The sequence below is a fragment of the Seriola lalandi genome, unplaced genomic scaffold (assembly GCF_002814215.2).
Source record: "Seriola lalandi dorsalis isolate HSWRI2012SDOR001 ecotype SW California unplaced genomic scaffold, Sedor1 jcf7180002054572, whole genome shotgun sequence".
Lineage (NCBI taxonomy): Eukaryota > Metazoa > Chordata > Actinopteri > Carangiformes > Carangidae > Seriola > Seriola lalandi.
Window position 1 is genome coordinate 335126 of NW_019525125.1, and position 22127 is coordinate 357252.

A 22127-nucleotide genomic window follows, 5' to 3' on the forward strand; every position below is an offset into this window, starting at 1 on the left:
GTTAAGCACACAATGCTTTATAGTACTATAGAACACCACTGAGCCCACTCATGTATAGGCTAAAGTTAAGCACATAATCTCCTTTTTATTACAGCAGGTCTGTACCGCTGGCAATACTGCATTGCTTTGTGGGAGATGGAGTTCATGATGGCTTACTTTAGCTTCACTTAATTAAAGCAGAGGATTTAAGATTGAGATAAAAATCTTTCACTCACTGTTCAAGATGAAACGTGGGTGGAATCCAGTATTTCTGTAAATTTATAAGGGGAAGGGGGACCGAGCATTTAAATATAACAATTTTATTTATTTGTGTAGCTTCGGAGTCATTGTATGTTCGCATGTAAAAAACGCTATCTTCAAATCTGTTTGCGCTCTCCTTGTAGTCTAATTACTGCATTAAAAAATTTTTTGCATTGCATTTTGTCTCCTTGTTTCAGTTACTGATGCTTATAGAGAGAAATTAACACTTGACAATGCTCATGTATTTTTTATTTTTTTTATTATTATTTTTTTTTCGTTGCTATACTGTTTAGATGCAGTGTCAAATTGGATCATCTTCACTCAATATGCATATGAAAGCAGGATAATAAAAACTGGATGTTTCAGAATATGGAAACATTTAACATTAAGACAGTACATGTTTGCATCCATTTAAAAAGGTAATAACTGTGGAGTGGAAACTGCTGCTGAAATATCCAGCTGATAATCGACTACATGACAGAAAACTGACGAGATTGTTGAGGTGCTAGTTCCAGCTTTTCAAATGCAGGGATTTTCTGCTTTATCTTGGTAAATTGAACATCTTTTGGATTTTGGATTGTTCACCCCTAGGAAAACTGTCATGAGTGTTTTCCACTATTTTCAGACACACAGACTAAACCAAGTCCCAACTAGACCGTCAGCACTTTCCACGAGATCCCCGAACAAATCTGAGACATCAGAAAAAATATATATTTATCTTGCCTGACATTCCTTTTAATAGTTGCAGTTCCCATGTGCTACAGGCTACATTCACCACTTCAGGAATTTCTTTAGAGAAGGAAAAATCTCTTGAATGTTCAACGGCCAACAACTCCACTCAAAGGTCATAACCTGTGACGAGAGGTTGCTTGTCAAAAATTACATAATTTAAAAGGGTCGCAAGCCAAAAAAGTTTGAGATATTTCTAAAGGTAATTGACAGATTAATTAGTTGCAGCCCTAATGGAAACATGTTCTGACCAGTGAGACTTTGTTTTGCCTACTCAGTTTCATTTAAAAAAACAACAAAGAATTGAATAACACTGTTTGGTGAACGCCTTCTAAGATTTGTTGGGGTATTTACCATCTTTTAAATCAGCTTGCAATTTAAATCTCATCACCGATGTCATTTGATTTCCTCCCTGACATGATAGAGATATCAGCAGCTTCAATTATGCAAATGACGGTTAATTAGACTGGAGAATGTTTACAGTGCTCTTAAGACAGTACGAAGGGGCAAAGGTTAGACTATTTTCTCAAAACAGGTTTATCAAGATAGTTTAACGAAAGTTATTACATGTTATCTTAAACTATGAGATAAGTAAAAAAAGTTTAACTATTATACTCTTGAATCTCCTGGCCAACTCTCCTCTCCACACATGTGCAGACACAGTGTTTATATTCCCTTTCTCTCTTGTCCCAGCACAACTTTGCTATTCTGAGAAGGAAGCCTGCTTGTATTACATAACACTTGCAATGTAACCAGGAGTTTCCTGGGAGTCTAACCCGAGACTGTTATATTCTTTACGTCCCTATAGAAGTAGGTCAGTATAAGTATCTTTGTGTTTTGGTTTGGTGTGAAGAGAATAGGCAGAAGAGGTGTGGATACACCTTTCCCCCCAAGGCCTTTACTCTAATCACAATGAGGTGTCATTGTGCCTGTTAGGGAAGATAGTTGCCCCTTTTAACTTCCCATGGCTGTGATTGGTATGACCCACCCATTGAACAAAAGCCCATGGAGTCCTTGTCGTTGTATGAGCTGATTAGATCAGGTTTTCAGATGCAACGCTGATTTAATTGGTCTTAACTCTGCAGGGCTGGTCTGTCTGTCTCTGTTAACTTTAGCTCCAGGATACTGATTGCAAAGCTTTGTATTAGTAATGTCCTCCACTACGATTCACTGCAGCTACTTTAGTTTTGGAGTAGGCGTACATGACAGCAAATTACCTAGAACTGAAGAGGAACGATGAAAAATGTCAACTCAGCTACATAATTGTAATTTGAGCTCCACTTTGGGTTCTTGTGGTGGGTTGTTGGAAACCACACCAGTCTGTGACGTAGGTTCGCCCAAGCTACTGTGAAAAAACTGTGGTAAGAAGTTTACCGTTTCCTGTCTTGTAGCTGCAAACCACAGCAAAGACGAAAACAGCCTTACAGCTGTTCAGCTGAAAGTGAAAAATATCTGCCGCAGGTCTTTCGATATCAGGCTGTAGATTCTGGTTTATTCAGAGACAAATGATTCGCTTTTGTTTCTACTCGGTGGATGTGTGTGCCAGTCATAGTTTTTGTTTTCGTCACCCATTGGTTCGATTCCACAAAGTTCCACTCAAAGTGATTACTAATAATCCAAATTTCCTGCCAAAATTCTCATCCAATGTTGAGACGAAGCTTGTTTTTTTTCTCTTAACATTACTGGAGATTTTAAAGATGTACCCCCTCCTTAAAGCACCCAAACACATTTCCTCTCAGCAGTTCTGAAACTCAACACAGTTCAGAACTGATATTCAAATCATTAACAGTAAACTGAAGAACACTTGAGGATGTGAAGTTGCTGTTGGGCGCTGTAACAGAATCACAGGCTGTACCTTTTAATACATATATTCATTCATGGAGCTATTTAAGTAGAAAAGTCACATACTGTTAAGCCATGCACCGACTAGACGTCATCTATGGAAATCACGCATCAAGTAATGCGACGTGCGTCTTGCCATTGGCCACATTCGGCTTGTTTAACCAACAGAAATGACCCTTACTGATGTGTTGATCTTTTGAACTCCATGTCTTACAATAGGACTATGTCGCCTGTAGTGCTCAGGCACGGTGGGCTTTAACACGGAACAATTACCTGCCGCACCTCAACAATCACACAACGAGTCATTGCAAATCCCAAGTCTGTCCGTCCCCCTGTTGGACCAACATCAGAGCCGCCACGTGTACGATACGTACGATTTGTGCATTGCATTAATTAAGCCCTCTGTACGATGTTTGATCGATAACTATAAAACTAACCCTAAATGTCTGATCATTTCAACATGTCATACTTATTAGGTTTTTCTTTTGTCACAGTTAGATGGTGCTAAACTGATTTGGAAGCAGCCTGATTAATTGTATGTGAAGTCAGTAAAGTATGACAGATAACTGACCCTGGACCTGCCATAAATGATCTAATCTCATATCTATAAACATCTTGTGAGAGAGCTCCTGTCACCACTTACAACCGCATATCAAATCTATGTGACTGTGTTTCGCAACGTCTGTACGGTATGGTGTAAGGGACAAAAATATCTGTAACGTGTTTATTTTCATGCTTGGGATGTGCAGTCCGTTCTGTAGACTTAAGAATAAACAACAGCTACTCAAAATCCATTTCAATCAACTTGGTGCATGGATGTACTGTGAACTTCTGGATATAAGCTGTGTTTCAATTCAGTGGCCGCATCCTTAGGAGGCAGCATTTGAAGACAGACTGCGTCACAGCGGTGCGACTAAGCTGTCCCATCCCTTCTTTTCTTGGCCAATGAAGGCTCCAACAGGTGGATCCATCATGGCCCAATGTATCCCAAGATTCATTGCATGCCAAACTGACATGTGAGATGTTTTGAGACCTAAAGACTGAATTTTCTCTTCATTATTGTTGCCTTGACATTATCGAGACCTGATAAAGACAGGCTCCGGATCAGTGTGTTACTCTAAACTAGTATGAAACTAGCCTGGTTGTGGATGTCAAAGTTCGTGCTTAAATTAGAGCCAGATTTGTCTTGCTAATATGACACTGTCGTCACCTATGCATGGATTTGGATAAACCTTACTGGAGGTCTCGAGTTACTGCACTCAGCAGTATTATAAAGAGGATTGCTAGACCTGCACTGGCAGCTGCCGCTTCAATGTAAATCCAGGTTTTACAGTTGGACCTTTCGAGCTCTTCAGACTAAGCGGTGCACTCAAAATGTAGGGCAACATTTAAACGAAGGGAAAAAGGGTAAATCTGCTCCGACACAATAACAGAGACCCCTTTTAACTGTTGAACTAGTATAACTTCACTTTACCACTGAGACTCTGAGACAAAAGTGAGCAGGAAAAAAAGAAATGTACTAGCTGTTAGTCAGGTGAAAAGCAAACAAGAGGTCAAGGCACCTAGAGGCGCAGAACGTGGCTCATGTGACAGTTTTCTCATGTGAGGGGTAGTGGTAATGGTGTTACAGGGCGGGGGTGAGCTGGGGTCACTCTCTGCAGTTGCGGAGCCTCGAGGGCTGACAGAGTTCAGTCACCTGACACAAGTGAGGGATGAAAATCGCTGAATCCCCCTCACCCCACCCCTTCAGCCTTCTTTATCAAAAGTCAAATTAGTGACTGATCACAAGCTGGGGGGGGGGGGGGGGGGGGGGGGGGGTTATGACCTTGGTATTTAGGCCACTTAATGAATGATTCAGGAGCGGAAAAGTGAGTCATCATCTCTGTAATTTCCAGCAAACAACATCTGTCCATCCCTGTTTGCGTACATGGAGGAACACGATTCACCAGCATGTTTAAAAGACAAACTGCTGCTCTCAATCACCGTTTCATATTTGGAGAAAAAGGCTTGTTAATCACGTCTTCCCACTTCAGAAAGGTGTGTTTCTGCTCTCTCTGCTGCTTCAGGTCTGGCTTGTTTTTCCAGATTTCAGTCAGGTCCTACATTCCAAGTGATCATTATAACAAACCATTAATCATTATAGATTAAAATAGCGATCAATCAACAGTCTTTCAACTGCATCATCCTGTTTGAACTGTTCTTTTCACTTCCAGGAGAGAACAAGAGAGAGAAAGACAATACTAACACGACAACCCCAAACCTCCTGTTATTTTGCGAGAATCAAGTCACACATTTAACACACTTAAATGCATGTGCACACAACAAGAATCTGTCGATGTATGTGATCAGTGACACACACATACCAGCGTGTGCTCGAACACAGATGCACACTTCACAGTCAAGGTGGCTTACTCTCGAGCTGTGAGAGAGATCATTATCTTCAGTAACCACTGGCAACAAAGGACAGTCAGTGGAGTGTGTTAATGCGTGTCTGCTCCACGGCACTGAGCCAAAGCACACTGAGGGAACAGTCGGGCTACTTACGGGCGTCAGACGTTCCTGAAGGTCAAAAACATGCACTTCCAAGGTAACGCTGTAGAACCTCCAGTTAAGACATGATAAAACATGTCTCCTACTTCACTGTAAAGTCCACTGTTAGCGTGCGCTGGGGGGCTTCAAGTTTCCACGTCACATTTATTAACTACACATTAGACCACACCAGTTGTGGTGTCACAAAATCATGGTTGTATGGTCGCATCTTAAAAGGAAAAGGAACTTTCCCCCTTTAGCAGATGAAAGTGAAAACAGCCGTCAAGTGTCAAGTAACAATAAGCAAAATATATTTTTGAGTGGGGGAAACTTTAAATATAAAGGCGACATTTCTCCAAGATTGAAAGTGGCAAAACTTATTTTCCAATCAAGACTTTTGTTTGTTTTTTTTACACCTAGAAACTGTGACATCTCTCCAAAGTATGCAAATGAAAGAATGGCAACACAAAGCAAAAAACTAAGAGATGACTAAGACACATGTAGTTAATTAAGAGATAAGCTCTCCACCCCATAACCGTCTTTTAGAAATTAACAACAACAACAACAACAACAACAACATGTTCCTCTGAACAAAAGCCGAGATCAGCGATGAGGAAGACATGAGATGATGAGACGCTGTACATAGTGAGTGACAGCAGGCTGGACGAGGCTTCCCGGAGTGATATTTAATAGGCATAAGCTAATGCAAGCTGCGGGGAGAACTGGCGTCACACATTACACAACGCTCCATTGCCATGGTTTCACTTCCTGTACATGTGGCAGGTCTGCAAGAGGCAGCCTGTCTGCTGGAAGAAAACATTAATCACTTGGATTCCTCCTACACAGCGTGGCAGATTCTCCCTTTGAAGCTCACTCAAAAGGCAGCAAACCCACGTAACAAAGATTCAGAGCGGATCAAGGGGGGATTTAAAACTGCACATCATGAATATCTTTTAGATGTCATCCAAAGGACTTCGGCTCACAACCTTGACAGAGCTTTGCATTTTACTCAATCTGCAATCTAATCGAATTCTGAGATCCTAACTTCCTAAGATAGTTTCTCTATCTCTCTCTCTCCTCACTGCAAACCAGAACTGTTGGCCTTTCGCCGCTTGTCCCAACCAGGCCCTTGAGGTTAAAGGCTCGTGCGTCAGCCTGCGTCTGCCAGCAGTTAACACAGTCTGCTCGAACATGATCACAGAGCACGGACAGACAGGCATGCACACACACATACGCAAGTTAAGTACAGTAATTCCTCTGTGGAATTTCATCTTTCGTGTGTTTTCATCAGGACCACCTAGGGCTTTCTGACACAACAAACATCCCTTAGCTGTCACAGCTTGTACCGTGTCTGTTGTAATATCAAACACTCCTGCGGTGACCAGGTGGAAGAGTCATGGATTAATAGTGTTGCAACAAATCTAGGGCAACAAATAAGGAGGCACCTCCGGTAAAAAGCTGTGAGATAAGATATGTTTCTTTTCAATTTATATCTCTGCCACTGACAGGGAGTTGATGCAAAATAATACAGGAAACTGCTACATTCACTTCATATTCAAAGGAAGCTAATATGATAAAAAACTAAGGCCATCTGTGCAGTCACGGTCCGATGTAAAGAGTGAGAGCAGCACACGTTCACCACTGGACCCACAACAGGTGGTTTTTCCCTCCGTGGCCTCAGCTGTAAAAGTGTTGTGAGTGTGCTTTAAGCTAACGCTATGCAGCTATTTTGGTCGGCGGTGAGGACAGCCTTTAGTCCAGCCTGTGCGGCCGTGTGTGAAGTCACTTTGAACTTGGGATTAAGTGACATTTGTCACCGTGACATAAACGTTAGTTTTTGCCCCAGCAGACCTGTGGAGAAAAAAAAAAAAAAGTAATCGACTGGAAATTTTAAGTGTGAGCGTGACTTTGAGAACGGTGTAGGTGCCCTTTAGCTGTTTGAGCAGTGATAAGAGAGTATCTACATGTGCAAAGAGCCAGCTGCGGGGAATTTATCAGCAGGACAAAGGGCTAAATGAGGGAACATGCCGGAGCAGGAAGACACAAAGGAACTGATAAAAACATGTCATGTAGCTATTATGGTTTTTACATTTGATATTTCAGGCAGATCACTATCACCTCACAACTAAAATACAAGTTTAATGTCATATTTTCCACCATGAAGCTGCAGGAGCAGTATTGCAAAATCGCCCTGTATTTCACAACCCCTAATGTCCCAGTTTGAAGTTTGATTCCACTACAACTCAGCTTGTTTATGTAATAATTTCAAGACTCCGCTTCTGGTTGCACAACTTTTCAGCATTAAGCAAACACTTCCTCTCTACACGAGCAATGTTGAAGCTGCTGCTGGTGAACTGGAGAGTAAATATTGAATTTTCCTGTAGGCGGCTCAGTTGTAGTGCTTCTGATACGATGTGGCCGAGAGAACACGAGGTTGTAAGATCAAGGCACCGGCACGACTTCACCCTCATCTGAATCCTTTTTTTTAATTTTTTTTTATTAAACTCATTTTCTGGTACATTTTAAATAGAAATGATTTCATCGTTCTTACTACCGACTGTGATGGTGTTGATCACAGCTTCAGCTTGTTCCACTGTTAAACTTTCACTCATCATTATGATAAGTAGATGCCATAAATTCTCTTAAAATATAATTGTTAATTCTTAATCTCAGTCTGTTTTTATCTTGTTCTTTTCATTTCTTCTCCTTCAACATTTAGCTCCTCTTTAATGTTCTGTGTTTTCTGCTGCTTGTGCTCTTCATTATCTTCTTATAGATCAGTAAAAGTAGATTCAAGAACCCTTGGAGTCTGACAGTTTTTCTCTCTCTTCTCTCTCTACTTTTAAATCGTGTTTACTTTTAAAGACACTAAATCCAAATCCACAATCACCGAATAGTTTGCAGGTTCTTGACTCAACAGTGAAACCACACTCCAGATACACAGTATATCCGGGACGGTCACTACCACGCTCTGCTGTGCCACCAGCAGACCGGCCTTGCAATAGCAGCTGTTTTTTAAAAAAAAACGGTCCTACACAGTTGCCTCAGTGTCCGCCCAGTTGTTGCTCACATCTTTCATCATTCACAGCGGTTTCACCACATGAAATCAGCACACATGATGACAAAGACGCACAAGCAGAAAACAAAGGGATCATAGGGTTAGATCTCTGTGTATCCAACTTGAAATGATCTTTCATTACACCTACCCTGTCTTTCAGACTCAACAGCCACAGTTTAAAATAAATTTGGTATCACAGTGATGTCATCGGGGTTATGTTCCTCACACCCCAGACCCACAGAGGAAAATGCACCACTGTTTTTACAGTTTGTGTAGGACTATGAACTGGATTATACTCTGTCAGAACTAGTTTGTAAGACAATGACCACATTGGACATCAGAAATGTTTAATTTGGGGGGGGGGTGCCCACATTTTCACTGCTTTAACCATGATCTTATGGAAAATTGGAGGGGTGCTGCTTTGATGTTCACACGATCAGCTATATTAGATTAGTTTGTAACTTTCCATTTTGAGGCTAAAAAGGTCCCAGCAAGTGAAAACTGTAATAAGAAACCTTAAACTTTTGGCTGGTAACTTTGTCATTTAAACACAACTCCTCTGCGCCCGTTAAACATCTGTCTTTTCATTTTAATCAATACTTCTATTTACACCAGTTTGTTCATGCTCACTGCGACAAAGACTCATTTTCATCTTTAAACCTTATGCTAGATCTTACTTATGTGCATAATCGTGCAAGTTGCTATATTTGTTAGCTATTTGCTATCTTCCACTTTACTTGGTCTAGACTTTGCGCCCTGAGGCATGAGCTCTAAAACCTGAGTGAGAAGTTCAAATGAAAGAATGATTGTTCCCCCTCATGTCTGCCTCTGCCGCCCTGCACCCCACCATCCCCCTGCCTGGAGCTTAAGTGAGGGGGAGCGTGGGGGTGGGTTGAGCTCGGCTCCCAGACTATGTGGCATTCCTGAAATGTGTGCTAGCTCAATGCTGCCTCCCCCTTCCCAATCCCACCCCTCCTCTTCCCGGCAAGAAACCTTTCCCCTTTCACTCTGTGCTTCTCCACAACCATTAAACATATAGCCACACACACACACACACACACACACACACACACACACGCAGGCTAGAGCGGTTTAGCCCTGCCCCATCTCACATGGAAAAAAACATACAGTACATCTTATCATGATGAATGGATAAGGAGGACCAGACGTTACTAGAAGTTAAAACAACACAAATGGTGTGTTTTTTTGGTTGTGTATTACTTTGTCAAACATCATTTTTCACTCCACACAAATACATCTCAACCACATTAGGTTCATACATTCACAGTCTCAAGAAATGATTTCAGACACATTCACTTTCGATTCCACCAAAATGCTGACGGCGGCAATAAAAAGTGAACTGAAGTTCATTATTGTTATCCAGCAGGCGGAGAGTCAGGGGTCAGGCACTTTTATTTCCCCCTCCATCAGCAGGCGGAGCAAGGTTAAAGGTCAAAATTAGTGTTTAGCTGGGTTCAACAACACAACTGAGTGTGGGTATATTGGCTTGTTTATCCATCATCCTACTGTTTGTATCGTCGCGTTTAAGGTTTGTCCTTTTGCAAAAAATATCTTATGTTATTTTAAATAGTGGCCTTTGATATTTTCATGCAAAGAAATGCAGCTCTCTACAGACAGGTAACACTATGTGTCATAGTGATTCAACCTCACCAGTTCTAAAAAGCTGAACACTAAGTCAAGTAGGTCTTTCCTTGCAAAGAGGAAGGGGTGGGTCTACAGTGACAGGAACATCTACAGTGGTTTTTGTTTTTTTAATAAATAAAAGAAGAAGCGAGTAGTCAGCATGATTAGCAAAGACAAACATAGAATAATTTACCACATAGGATTGAAGAACTACCAAGTTCTAACATGTAACCTGTGAGCTTCCACTGGAGACCTGCAGGGGAAGAAACCAGGAAGGCCTTTTGTAGCTCTTTGTAACAAATAACTGTAGATTCTCTTGATAAAGGGAAGAAGTGAAAGGTATGCACCAGTCTTACTTCCCATTTCCCCCTTGTTGTTTATCTGTATCTCCATGTTTATACCTTCCTGCACATGTGTGAACCACAGGCTTACACAGATAAAAAGTCTTGAACCTTTCAGGTAATTATTCCTTTTCTTCAGGCAACTATCACATAATCATAATAATAATAATAATAATAATAATAATAATAATAAGTCTTCTAACATTCAGTTGAGCTTTTTTTGTTACTTCTCATGTGATTTTTCTAAGCAAATTCAACTTATACTCATGATTTTTTGCCCAGTGACTTTAAAGGCTATTTCAGCCTCAAACTAATTTAAAACCTTTGTGCGTGTGCGTGTGTTCGCTTTATCTATTTGTCCCAGTCTGTGACTTTCCTTTCAGGTCTTCCTGCTGAGTGCGGTTCACCTGGCGTATGAGCGGCACGGTGGCACTGCGGGGGCAGAGTGACTCTCGAACGCAGCCAAACCTCGTACTCCTCCCGGGGCATCTGGACCACATGCTGCATGGCAATCTGACAGAAGGAATACAGAGGGAGGAGGGGTGATTAAAACAGAGACAGAGACAGACAGAAATTATACTTTATACGATTAAAAGCAAGAAATAAAACACAAATATACAACTGATTTAACATGAGGTACTTGACAAAGACTGTAAATTAAAAACTGAAAATTAAGAGCTTCTCTATGTTGGCTTTGTGAAAAAAAATAAGTAGTGGCAACTGAACTAAAGTATACTTTGGAGCCCACACACCCTGCCACAACTTTCCCGTAAACACATTCATACACCAGCAATCCTAAACACCCCCCCCCCCACACACACACACACACACACACACACACACACACACTGCTCCAGAAATGGAAACCAAACAAGTCATCTGTGGTCGGTTTGATTCAGCAGTGAGGTTCAGAGAGAGAACACAGAGAGAAAACTGCCGGTGCCCATCGCTCCCCACTGACGCTTTAAATCAGCGAGCCATCCTCACTGTCCTCAAGTGTTATTTATCAGTTGGCTCCCTGTCATTACACCTCTGCTTATCTGCTTTCCAGTCTGGCAGGAATGTATTGCCCCTCATTTCTGAGCGGTAGGGGCGTGTTCAGAGGGTCTGGGGTCTGCTGGTTTTAGAGCGAGGCTCGTCCCTAATTGATGGTTTGGTACGAGTGACCAGGAGTTTATTGTCGGGCTTAACTTTGAGGGAAGAATAGAGGAGTTCAGTAAAATCCCACAATCTAATCTCTTTTATTTCTACCAAATTTTTAATCTGTAACTCAACTGCAATAATAAAGAATTGGGCTTCACATATTTTGTACTGTTGCCTCTCGCAATCTTTGGAAACCAACCGTCATAAAGTGGTAAACTTAGTTTGCATTTATATCATGCAGTGTCGACTTGTCTGTTCCTGGCATTTATTGGCAACAGAGTAAACTGTTTAAAAAGCTCCCCAAAAGCGTAATGTTATCACTAATTTTTACCAAATGACAAGTTGCAAGGTGTTCTGTTGATTTTGTGATTCCAAAAAATGTGTATCTTTTATTTTGATAACATCTATATATTTCTAAGGGCTTTGGCATTGATGTGACTTTACTATTTCAATACTAAATGGCAAATTTTTAAAAATACTATCTCAAATACTATGTTATTCTATTATTTCATTTCATTTTCTGTGTCTAAGCTGCGGGAGGGATGTTGTCGGTTTTGCAGCAGTTCCTCGACGATCATTTAAAAGTGTGAGCCAGCTTCCTGTAACTTTGTGAAATGTGGTGTGAGCACGAGCTTTGTGTACCTGGATGGCCACACACAGCTCGGGCAGACAGAGCTCCCACGGCTCAAGACCCCCCAACACCCTCAGGAAGACGTGAGGTCGAACCCTGATCGTCTGCTGCTCTGCAAAACCCCTCAGCTTCTGCAGCACCCGGCCCACCGCTCGCTCCTTACACACCTCCACAGGCAGGCTGCTCAGCAGAGTGGACAGCCTGATAGAGATGACAGAGCGAGCCAGCACAGGTGTCAGATCCACTGGCAACAACACGCTTCCACACATGAGAATATGGTACGCATTAGTGATACAGATGTATAACACGTGTGCACACAGATTCACAGATGTGTGAAAACACAAATGTGACCTCGCCCCCCCCCGCCCTAATAAACCCTGTCGTCCCCTCCACTGCACATTCCACACAAGCTAATGTCTTCACCAGGCTGCATACCACATATTGTTGCTGTGATTGTTTTTATTGTTGCTGTTTGGAGCCTCTGTCTCTTGGGACTTGCAGGTCACATGATGAGGAGCGTGGTGGGATTCGGTCATGTGACACAAAGCTCCATACCTCCGGAGGCCGCTGTCTAACCGCTCCCTGAACGGGAGAAGAAAAACTGAATGAAAAAAAACAACATGTAGGAGCTGACATGCAGCACGTTTTTACTACACGCTGCTTGTGTTTGACTTGTATTTAAATGTGCATTACATTAAACACACAGACTGATAACAGAGCAAACATGCGTGTTACGTAACCAGTAGTACCAGTTAGGAGGAGGTTTAGGACGTTCACCCTCAGAGTCAAGGTAAAGCAGTTAGTGAGTGGGTTAAACTCTGTGATAAAGATCTCTCTGACAAGATTACATGTGATAGACTTTGCAGTCAGATGAATTTAAGCACCATCAGCTGTGAAACTGAATGAATGGATGATGAAACAAAATTGAGCATCATTTGCAAGAACATTACAAGCTATCATAAACTCCCAAAATGTTAAGTAACACTTTAAATACAGCACAAATATCAGTTCGTATAGTAGTACTTAAAAGTTTAAAGGAAATAAAGATTGAATTTAATATAAATGATGCTTCTGAAAAACACAGTCTGGTAATCATCACGTGGATATGTGAGTGGCAGTCTGGGAAAATGGACTGGATGGTTGCCTGACCTGGCTTTGAGCTCCAGGGTGTCGATGTAGCTCTGAGCCGTCTCCTCAGCCTTCTCGTCAAAGGCAGCTCTCAGTCTCCGCAGCATGGAGGTCTTACTGCTGATCACATGGCTGACGGCTGGCGGGGGTTTGGCAGGACAGCTGGATGTAGTCAACACAAATAATCATGATTAGATTTATTGCCGTGAAGATGTCTTTCTCTCAGCTTTTGAAAAGTTGGAAATGTCAAATAAAAAAGTTCATTCTTTAGTAAATGTGATGAAAGAATTAAGGCAGTGACATATTTTTTTGTTGTGTTCACTCTGGACTCCAGTTAATTAGTCATCAGCTGAGCTCCTCAGCGTAGGAGCTGTAACCATTTTGGACAGCCATCATATTTAACATTTGGTATCGAATCTGTTGCAGTTACTGACACATACACCGCAGAGGATACTTGGTATATTCTAAAACTCTTTCCTTTGCACTTGGAGCCACTTCTGTCGTCTGTCTGCTGAGGTAAAGGATGTGTTTTGGACTCAGGTGCTGTCAAACTGGAACAGAGTTTGAACAAGTAAGACTTGTTTATGCAAGAGACCGTTAAAATAGGGATGGGTCAAATGGGCTAAAAGTATCCTGCCTATTAAAGCTGAGACTGGATGCTATAGTATGTCGCCTGAGATATTTCTCTCATATATAGAATAAACTCTGGGCCTCCGTTTCCCAAAAGCACTTTAAGGCTAAGCTAATCTTAGTCCCTGTGTAAGATTATGGGCTACAGTCACATTAGCCTCAAGACGCTTCTGTGAAACGGGGCCTATGTTTGTTGCTCTTCAGGGGAAGTCTTGAATAAGACTGGTTCTAATAGCGCCGTATGTTGTTGGTTCTCTCTTTGAAAATGTGATGTTTTCTTTCTGTTTCCGTTTTATGTAAATTTGTACCCCAAGATCTCCATCTGTGTTTGAAGGTGTGAAAGCTAATTGTTAGATTTGTTGTGCTGTTTGTTACGACTGTTATGTGCTGTTATATTCCATGTAAACTTGTATATTTGCTTTCTGTGTTTACATTTATTTACATGCCTTTGACTGCATGAGGGAAATGTAATGGAAAACAACTGAATAGCATAGATAAAATTTGGCACACCAACTATTTAAAGTAAATTTTTAAAGTCAAATGTTGATGCAGATCTTTTCAACACAAACTCATTATTACTGAAAGCATTAGTGGCTGAGAGAAAACCTGGCACATGTAATCAGTCACTGAATGGTGGTAATCAAGTGATCACGCCTTTAACAGCAAAGGTAAATATCAGGTAGTAGAAAAACGGCAATGGCAAGGTTTTACCACGTGCCCTTTTGTCCCTCATCCACTCAACTATTCCACTAATGCTCGACAGAAAGATTCCTCACATAGCCTTTGAAATCACAGGCACTAAAGCTGTGAATAGGCCAGAGGAGGAATGAAAATGGAGGGGGCTAAAAATAGAGACACAAATTGAAAGGTTGTCACCACAGAGCGAGAGAGAATACAGGCTGAGCTAGCTGCTGCAGCTTTCTTTTCCCTCGCTCTTTAAGCACAATCATTCCAAGGTAACACAATACTGTCCTGGCCATGATAGTTTGGACCTTTGTCCTCTTTACGATTAGCTGCTGTTGATCCAGGAAATGAAGCCTCTGCTACTGTCCCAGTTCTTGCAAAAGCCTGAATCGCAATTGGAGGAGCAACTGCAATCAGGGTTAGAATTTAAGGATTTATGGCAGCAGGCTGGTGATGATACTGGGCTATAATCTTCATGTTATCTGTTTTTACAGTGTTGATACTCAGGTTCAGGCTGTCGACTTAAGGAGCTGGTAAAATGTTGATACTGGCTAGCAGAACCTACCTGGCTGCCACACTGCTGCTTCGGGGGCTTTGGCACTCCTTGAATCTCTGGCGGACATGAGTCGGTGTGTGGAAACCTAGAGATTAAAAAAAAAAAAAAAAACATTTAATTATAACTCCTCTTCTCTTGCAGCAGTGCAGCTTTTATTAATCTACAACTTTCCCTTGCTTCAATTTTTTTAACTTTTTGTCACAAGAGTGGTTTGCACAAGCTAAACAAGTTATTTTCCATGTGATGTGGAGTTGAAGATAAGCACAGGGGTTGGAACAGGACATCAATTCAAGTTTACACGCTGTCATTCAGGAGTAACATCACTGCTCTCTCTCCATACAGAGAATCTCTCTGTTGTTGAAAGGCAATTCTACACTCCACTCTTCTTCTGCACGTGCAGCTGTAACCTACTCTGTGTCACCCTGCCTCCATATACAAATCAATATGATGTGTTTGTCAGTGTGGAACAGTTACTGTTACTGACCTCTCAGGTCATCTTGTATTCCTGCTGTGCAGAGGGTCACTTCATACTTGGTTCCCTGACAGCTTGAGGTCAGGTTGAGGTTGTAAGTGAACAGTTTGAGTGCCTTCCTGTTTGCTTGTTGTGAAATGCTATTACTATTTTCTCTTCCTCTTTCTCTCTTCTTTTATTTTCATCTAAAGCACAATGGATATCCCCCTGTACATATTAATAAAGATTGCCTTTAAATTTTGCCTGATAAGATTTCATGATCAGTGTTGACAGGACCCCGCAGGGCTAACAAGGCTATTAAGGAAGGAATGAAAAATAACACAAAATTATTTTCTTCTGACTTTCCTATAACTTTTACATTTTTTCTTGTGAAATGTTGGATACATTTATCACTTCAAGCCCCATGTCATCCTGCACCTTCATCAGAGCTGTAGTTTAATGTGCATAAGAGATTCTGAATATGAGTAGAATTGCAATATGAAGGAGTTTGTAGAAATATATGTAATGGAAATAAAAGTAGGTATAATTGTGCAAAAATACAGATAAGAGCTTGTGCAAATATTACAGCAACACATGCATTTCAACAAAAAAAAAGTTACACCATGAGGTCAAAATGTCTGTTGTTCTATATATTATCTCATAGCACCCCCTAGTGCTCGCATGCTGTTACTACACCATGACAATGACTTGGGAAAAGTTGATCCCAGTATGCACTCCCACTGAAGCAGCAGCTAGTAGTTTATACATAGATGTCTCACACGGCGATGACACAATAAATCTTCATGAAGCTTCCCGAGAGTACAAAGCATTCATTAAAATGTTAAATACCAGCCTAAATGATTCAACTTCTCTATGAGCTGTGACAAAATTAATCACAGTGTGGCAAATCAGGAAGATGAGGCGCTTATCAAAATGTATAGCACGATTCCTCACGAGGAACAGCTATAAAAACCTGCAGCCAAAACTGTAATAGCCAATAACTTTTGCAAATTGGCTGGCTTTAGATTGAATAAATACAGTTCTTATTTTAATTATCCCAAATGAATGATTCGGATTAACTATCTGCTAAAAAAACTACTGCGGGAGACATTGAAATGCAAAGATAAATCTCCTAATTATTCAAAGTTTTACAATTCCTCTTTTCATCAAAGAGTTTGAAAAACGACTTATTTTTTTTTCTCAAAAGTAAAGAACTCCTCTTTCAACTTCATTTACCAGGAAAAACAATGTAGTGTGGGCAGAGCTGCACATCTCCAGTGGCCAATTTCTGGATTTGAGACATAACTCTGAGGATTAGCTGGAAGAGCAGTTAATTGCTTTAAACCAATGACGCTGAATTAATCCTTTGATTTTTGGACTCCTTTTATGATTAGAGCGAGAGCACAGGAAGAAGGGAAGGAGGGAGGGGGAGAGAGAGAGAGAGAGAGAGAGAGGAGAGAGAAAGGAGAGAGAGAGAGGGAGAGAGAGAGAGAGAGAGAGAGAGAGAGAGGAGAGAGTAATGGAGAGGAAAAAGAAGAAACAACAACCTGACAAAGACTCAGGCAGCGACGGCTAGCCGAACGGTCTTTCATCAGGAGGTAATGATATGAAACCTGTAATCTACAGGAGGTGGCGTCGGTGGGGAGATCAGATGACTAATTATTACTGTGTTCTGAAGGCCTGAAGCAGTGCACTCTGGGAGGCAGCACAGGGCATAGGAGGGCTGAGCCCTGGCAGAAAGGCTCTTATCACCCAGCTGAGTGTTTCAAACAGACCCAACTCTTATTTTGGTTTCCATTTCTGGCTCAGCAGGTGGCGGGTAAGTGTGTGTGTGTGTGTGTGTGTGTGTGTGTGTGTGTGTGTGTGTGTGTGTGTGTTCACAGGGTTGAACAGGGAATTCAGGTGCCATTATGTTTTTGTTCTCTATAAAGCTGTCTCTATCTCTAACTGCAAGAATAAAGTGACTTTTTAACGCTTTGTGTCATCAGTTCATGTCAAAGAGCCGTTTCTATGACAACAGAGATGAGTTTTTCTTTGAAACGATTTTTTGAGATTGTACCTTCTCAGAGAGAGTTTTTACAAAGAGAGATTGTTTCGGCTGATTCAGTTTTTTTTCTTCTTCTACGTCCAGTTTTGCTTTAAAGTGGCTGCAGAGTTGAGTCTAGATTAACACTACATGTTTACATTTAATGACAGCGGTTAATGATGCTGTGTTTTCTGTATTTCAGTGTCATGCTGGGAACATGTAACATTAAGAAGGGAACTGCTCAGCTCATGGTATTTCAACCTCTTTACAGATGCTCCCATTTTTGTGCAAAATAATGTACCCGGAATGAAAAGGTTACTGTTCCTTCAGCCATTTTGATTACAGTCATATAGTATGGTCTCCTGAAAGGTCTCTTTATTTTTTACAACCAAAAAGTCAGAATGAGTTTAGAGGATACTGAACCAAAGTCACAGAGGCACAAACACTGTAAAAAAAAAAAAAATATATATATATACATTTTATCTTGCCTATTTTTTGGCATTAAAAAGTGAATGTAATTCATTTAGCAATTCCTTTTATGTGGATAGCTGCAAGTGTGAACTGCACCAGCACCAGCTTTTGACTTCACTTATTAATATTTAACTCCACCAGTGTAACAACTTCTTCATTTCCCAGTTTGTCTGCATCGAAAAAAAAAAGCCTGAATAGTTAAAATGTCCAATTTCGATAACTTACACTCTGAAGGAGGCCGGCCTGCCTCCTCTGCTGCTCCTGCATCCTCCGTGTCCTCCTCAGTGTCTGGGACCAGAGAGGCCAGACTGCCGCCCGCGGTGGTGAGGGTGAGGGTTGAGAGCGAGGAAGACTTCTGGCGGGCGCGGAGGCGAGCGGAGGAGCTGTGAGGGCGCCGCGGACGAGTTCTACCAGGCTTTAGGAGGAAATGAGGGAGGGGAAAAAAAACATTGAGCTGTGGTGAATACTCGTGCATATGTGTGATTCATGTGTTATGTTCATTGCATTTTTATAGAAGTGAGACGTGTTTAATGACCAGGAGGTGCACACACACACACACACACACACACACACACACACACACACACACACACACACAAACACACACACACAAACACATAGGAGTGATAACCTACTGTTTGTTATGGTCACAAGTGCAACAGACTTGAGACTTTCCGCCCATAGAGGTCAGTACAACAAAGCTTTTCTGCCATTTAAGATTTACTATGGAGCTGCAAGTCAGGAGCTCTTCCTCTTCCCTGATCCCCCTCTCTCTGAGAGGCATGGTTTACACATGTATTTGTTTATTGATAACAACGTTATTGGAAAGCTGCCTTCATATATTCTTTGCATGCTAGTTTGGTCCAATGTGCAACATTACACCAGAACTTATGACTGGCTTATGCTCCATGTCCCTCGACTTCACACTGAGCTTAGAAGAGCTTCTTTTTTGGCTTCTTTGCACCATCCACATGGAACACACTACAAAGCAATTTAACATTTCATTAATTGGTACTTCTTGATCATTTTAAATCCTTAAACTCTAACCTTTTAACTTCTGTTTGTATCTGCTTTAATTGATTTTGTTGTCACATTATTCAATAATTGTATTTACGTGTTTTGTTTTAATCAATTGTTCTTTTTTTAATCTTGTATTTTTATTAATTTGTATCTGCTCGACGTCATTGTAAATGACGGCTTTGCCCTCAATGATTTTTCAAGTTTAAATAAAGACATAAAATAATCTTAATTGGATTCGATTTGCCCTTTCAAGGGAAAAACATCGTTCATCGCTCCTATTGTGTAACACAGTTCTCTGCTGTGTGAGACATCATCAATCTGTGGTGTGAAATCCATTCTATGATTTATTTTAAAGTGTCCCATTTTACCTCAAAATGCATCATCTACTTAGGGAAGTCGTTTCCTACATTTCCCAGGTCGCCCTTTGAAATCGTTACAAACTTGCTAAACACAGAGTAACCACAGTATAGCTAGCTTCACAGGCATCTGTCAATAACAAGCGGCAAACTCCACAGCTGAAAAACGAGGGCCAAAAGCTGCAGTTCCTCATAGACTCCCATGTTAAAATGCCTAAATTAGAAATAAACATGTTTACAACCTGGTAGGCTACAAAAAATGGTTTTGATCTCTAATTTACCTCTTCATGACGACTGTACAGGGGTAAATTTTTATATAACTCCCCCCGTTGAAATTTGATTAAGACTTAAAGTTATGCATAATTGTTGGCGTGGCAAATTTGAGTGACAGGTGGGTGAGTATATCCTTGCCACACACCGCCATGCACCGAAGACTCGGCTCCACAGAAGCCCCACCTCTTTGCCCATTTCCGCTTTGGCCAGCAGTTAGGCGGAGTCAGACACTGCCAAGATGGCGACAGCAGAGCAGCCCACTCTAAGCTTAAATACCGCTCTTCAGAAACCTATAGGTGACGTCACGGAGGCTACCTACATCTTTATATACGGTGTATGGTCAATAATAACTACCATGCCGCTTTATAAACAAACCACCTCTAATGGCTGTGTTATGCTTCTGTACATTGACGCTCCTGTTAACAGAAAATTGAATTGGCTACACAGTAACTGCATCTTTTCTCTGTGTGTAACTGCTCTCTGTGTTCGCTCTGAGGGACTGGCCGAGATATTGGCGTCCACCAGTGCTGCAGGTTTAGACCTTTCAAATTTTTGTTTTTGCATAAAGATCCATTTTCACCATGCTACAAATATCTCAGTGTGATGTCGAGCCATCTGTGTTTGGCCAGTTATTCATTAGAAAAAAAGGAGGTAGGAAACAAACAAACAAACAAGCCCAGAAATTGTGAAATGTTCCTATAATAGCTGTTTTTAAATAAGAATGTATTTTCCATAAAGCCTTAAGCAGAGTCTTAAAATTCATATCAGCTCCTTGTGGGGACATTTGATCCTCATAAGTGCAGAAATATGCAAACACACACACACACACACACACACACACACACACACACACACGCTGACACTCAGCAGCTTGGCACACACCCATAGGTAGACCCATCTCTCAACAACTGAGGATGACATATGAGCTAAAGAGAGGAGCCAGACACGTCTATCCCTCCCTTCCCTTCCCCCTCTCTCTCCTATGCCCTTCCCTCTCTCCCGCCTGTCTGTCAGAAAAGACCCGAGCCTTAAGTGTGTGTGATGCTCCCATCAGCCTAATTATCAGGGTGGAAGGAAGCACAACACTTCAGCAACAGCTCTCCAAATGTCCTCTACTGCCACACACTGCCATCCCCAGAGGAATAAATGTGTGTGCGTGTGCATGTGTGTGTGTGTGTGTATGAAGATGCTTTTTGCTTATTGGGTCAGTCTGTGGGTGTAAGCATGCATGTTTAAGTGACTATACCTGTGCATCAAGATTTGAGGTTTAGAGGTTTATTAAGTGTAGAGCTGAAGCATAGAGTAAATGCACCAGACCAATCCTTTTTCCAATGTGTGTGTGTGTGTGTGTGTGTGTGTGTGCCTGTGTCTGTGTCTGTGTCAGAGCTCAGGATTTCTCTCTTTCTGCAGAGCGTGGCATGTAGAGGACTTTGAAAGATAAGTTCTCTGACCTCCTGCTGAGATCAGAGTTTGACCAGAACCCAGGAGACTCAGGGGAACAGTCAGAGAAGATTAAAAAGTGTGTGGATACCTGAACATTACACTCGCATGTGATTTTTGAATGTTTTATTCCATAACCATGGGTATTAATCTGCCACTATAACAGCCTCCACTTTTCTGGGTGGGCGCCCCACAGAATTTTTTTTTGCTGTCATTCAGCCACTGGAGTATGGCTGAGGTCCAACACTGATGTTGGGTGATAAGGCCTGGCTCACAGTCGGCGTTCCAGTTCATCCCAAAGGTGCTGGATGAGACTGATGACAGGGCTCTTTGCACTCTAGCCAAGTTAGGAGCACTGGCATGTTGAAACAGGAAATGGCCTTCCCCAAACTGTTACGACAATGTTGTAAGCACCAGGGTTGTCACGAGAACGGATACTTCGGCACCAAGTGGATGCTAAAATTATGAAAATGTGACGTTACTTGTTTTTCTGCAGTACCGAACTGTAGATGTCATAGGTAGAGATGTGATTCTTCAAGGACTGACGAGGGCAGTATAATAACCCCACAAGCAAGTTGAGTTGGACATGAAACTCAACATGAACAGAAGAAGATGATGGGCACAGTAAACAATCACAACACGTGGAATTACAGCAGCAAGCGCAGGTCTGTGGCAACTTGTGGAAAAAACAAAAAAACAGCATGACTTGTGCACAGAGATATTTTGTGTTAGACACAGATCATAAGGGACAAGTTAAAGACGACCCAAAGCCAGTGTGCAAACGGTGCCTCAGAGCATTTCAAATGAAAGGAGGAAACACATCAAACTTATCTAAGCACCTCAACAACAGGCATCCGGATCCGTACACTGAATTCAGGCTGAGTGAGTTTCAGTTGTTAACTCAATATAATAATAATAACGATGTTCATGTCCTG

The 22127-nt window shown here is 41.5% G+C and overlaps 1 protein-coding gene across 1 annotated transcript; it reads right to left on the reverse strand.

Annotated features, from left to right (window-relative positions):
* Positions 1-9595: 9595 nt before the first annotated feature.
* On the reverse strand, positions 9596-15528 carry LOC111663043 (coiled-coil domain-containing protein 60). The gene is made up of 5 exons (XM_023417094.2): positions 15165-15528; positions 13307-13447; positions 12593-12739; positions 12169-12358; positions 9596-10896 (listed from the first exon to the last, which is right to left on the reverse strand). The coding sequence occupies exons 2-5, from the start codon at positions 13390-13392 to the stop codon at positions 10735-10737; spliced, it is 585 nt and encodes a 194-aa protein (XP_023272862.2). The 5' UTR covers positions 13393-13447; positions 15165-15528; the 3' UTR covers positions 9596-10734.
* Positions 15529-22127: the final 6599 nt, after the last annotated feature.

Bases quoted from the DNA above. Each gene is read 5' to 3' on its own strand.
- LOC111663043 (XM_023417094.2), bottom strand. From the start codon at position 13,392: ATGCTGCGGAGACTGAGAGCTGCCTTTGACGAGAAGGCTGAGGAGACG. The intron at 12,740-13,306 runs GTCAGGCAACCA...TCTCCCGTTCAG, and splicing joins ACCCTGGAGCTCAAAGCCAG to GGAGCGGTTAGACAGCGGCC. The intron at 10,897-12,168 runs GTACACAAAGCT...TCCTTCTGTCAG, and splicing joins AGCTGTGTGTGGCCATCCAG to ATTGCCATGCAGCATGTGGT.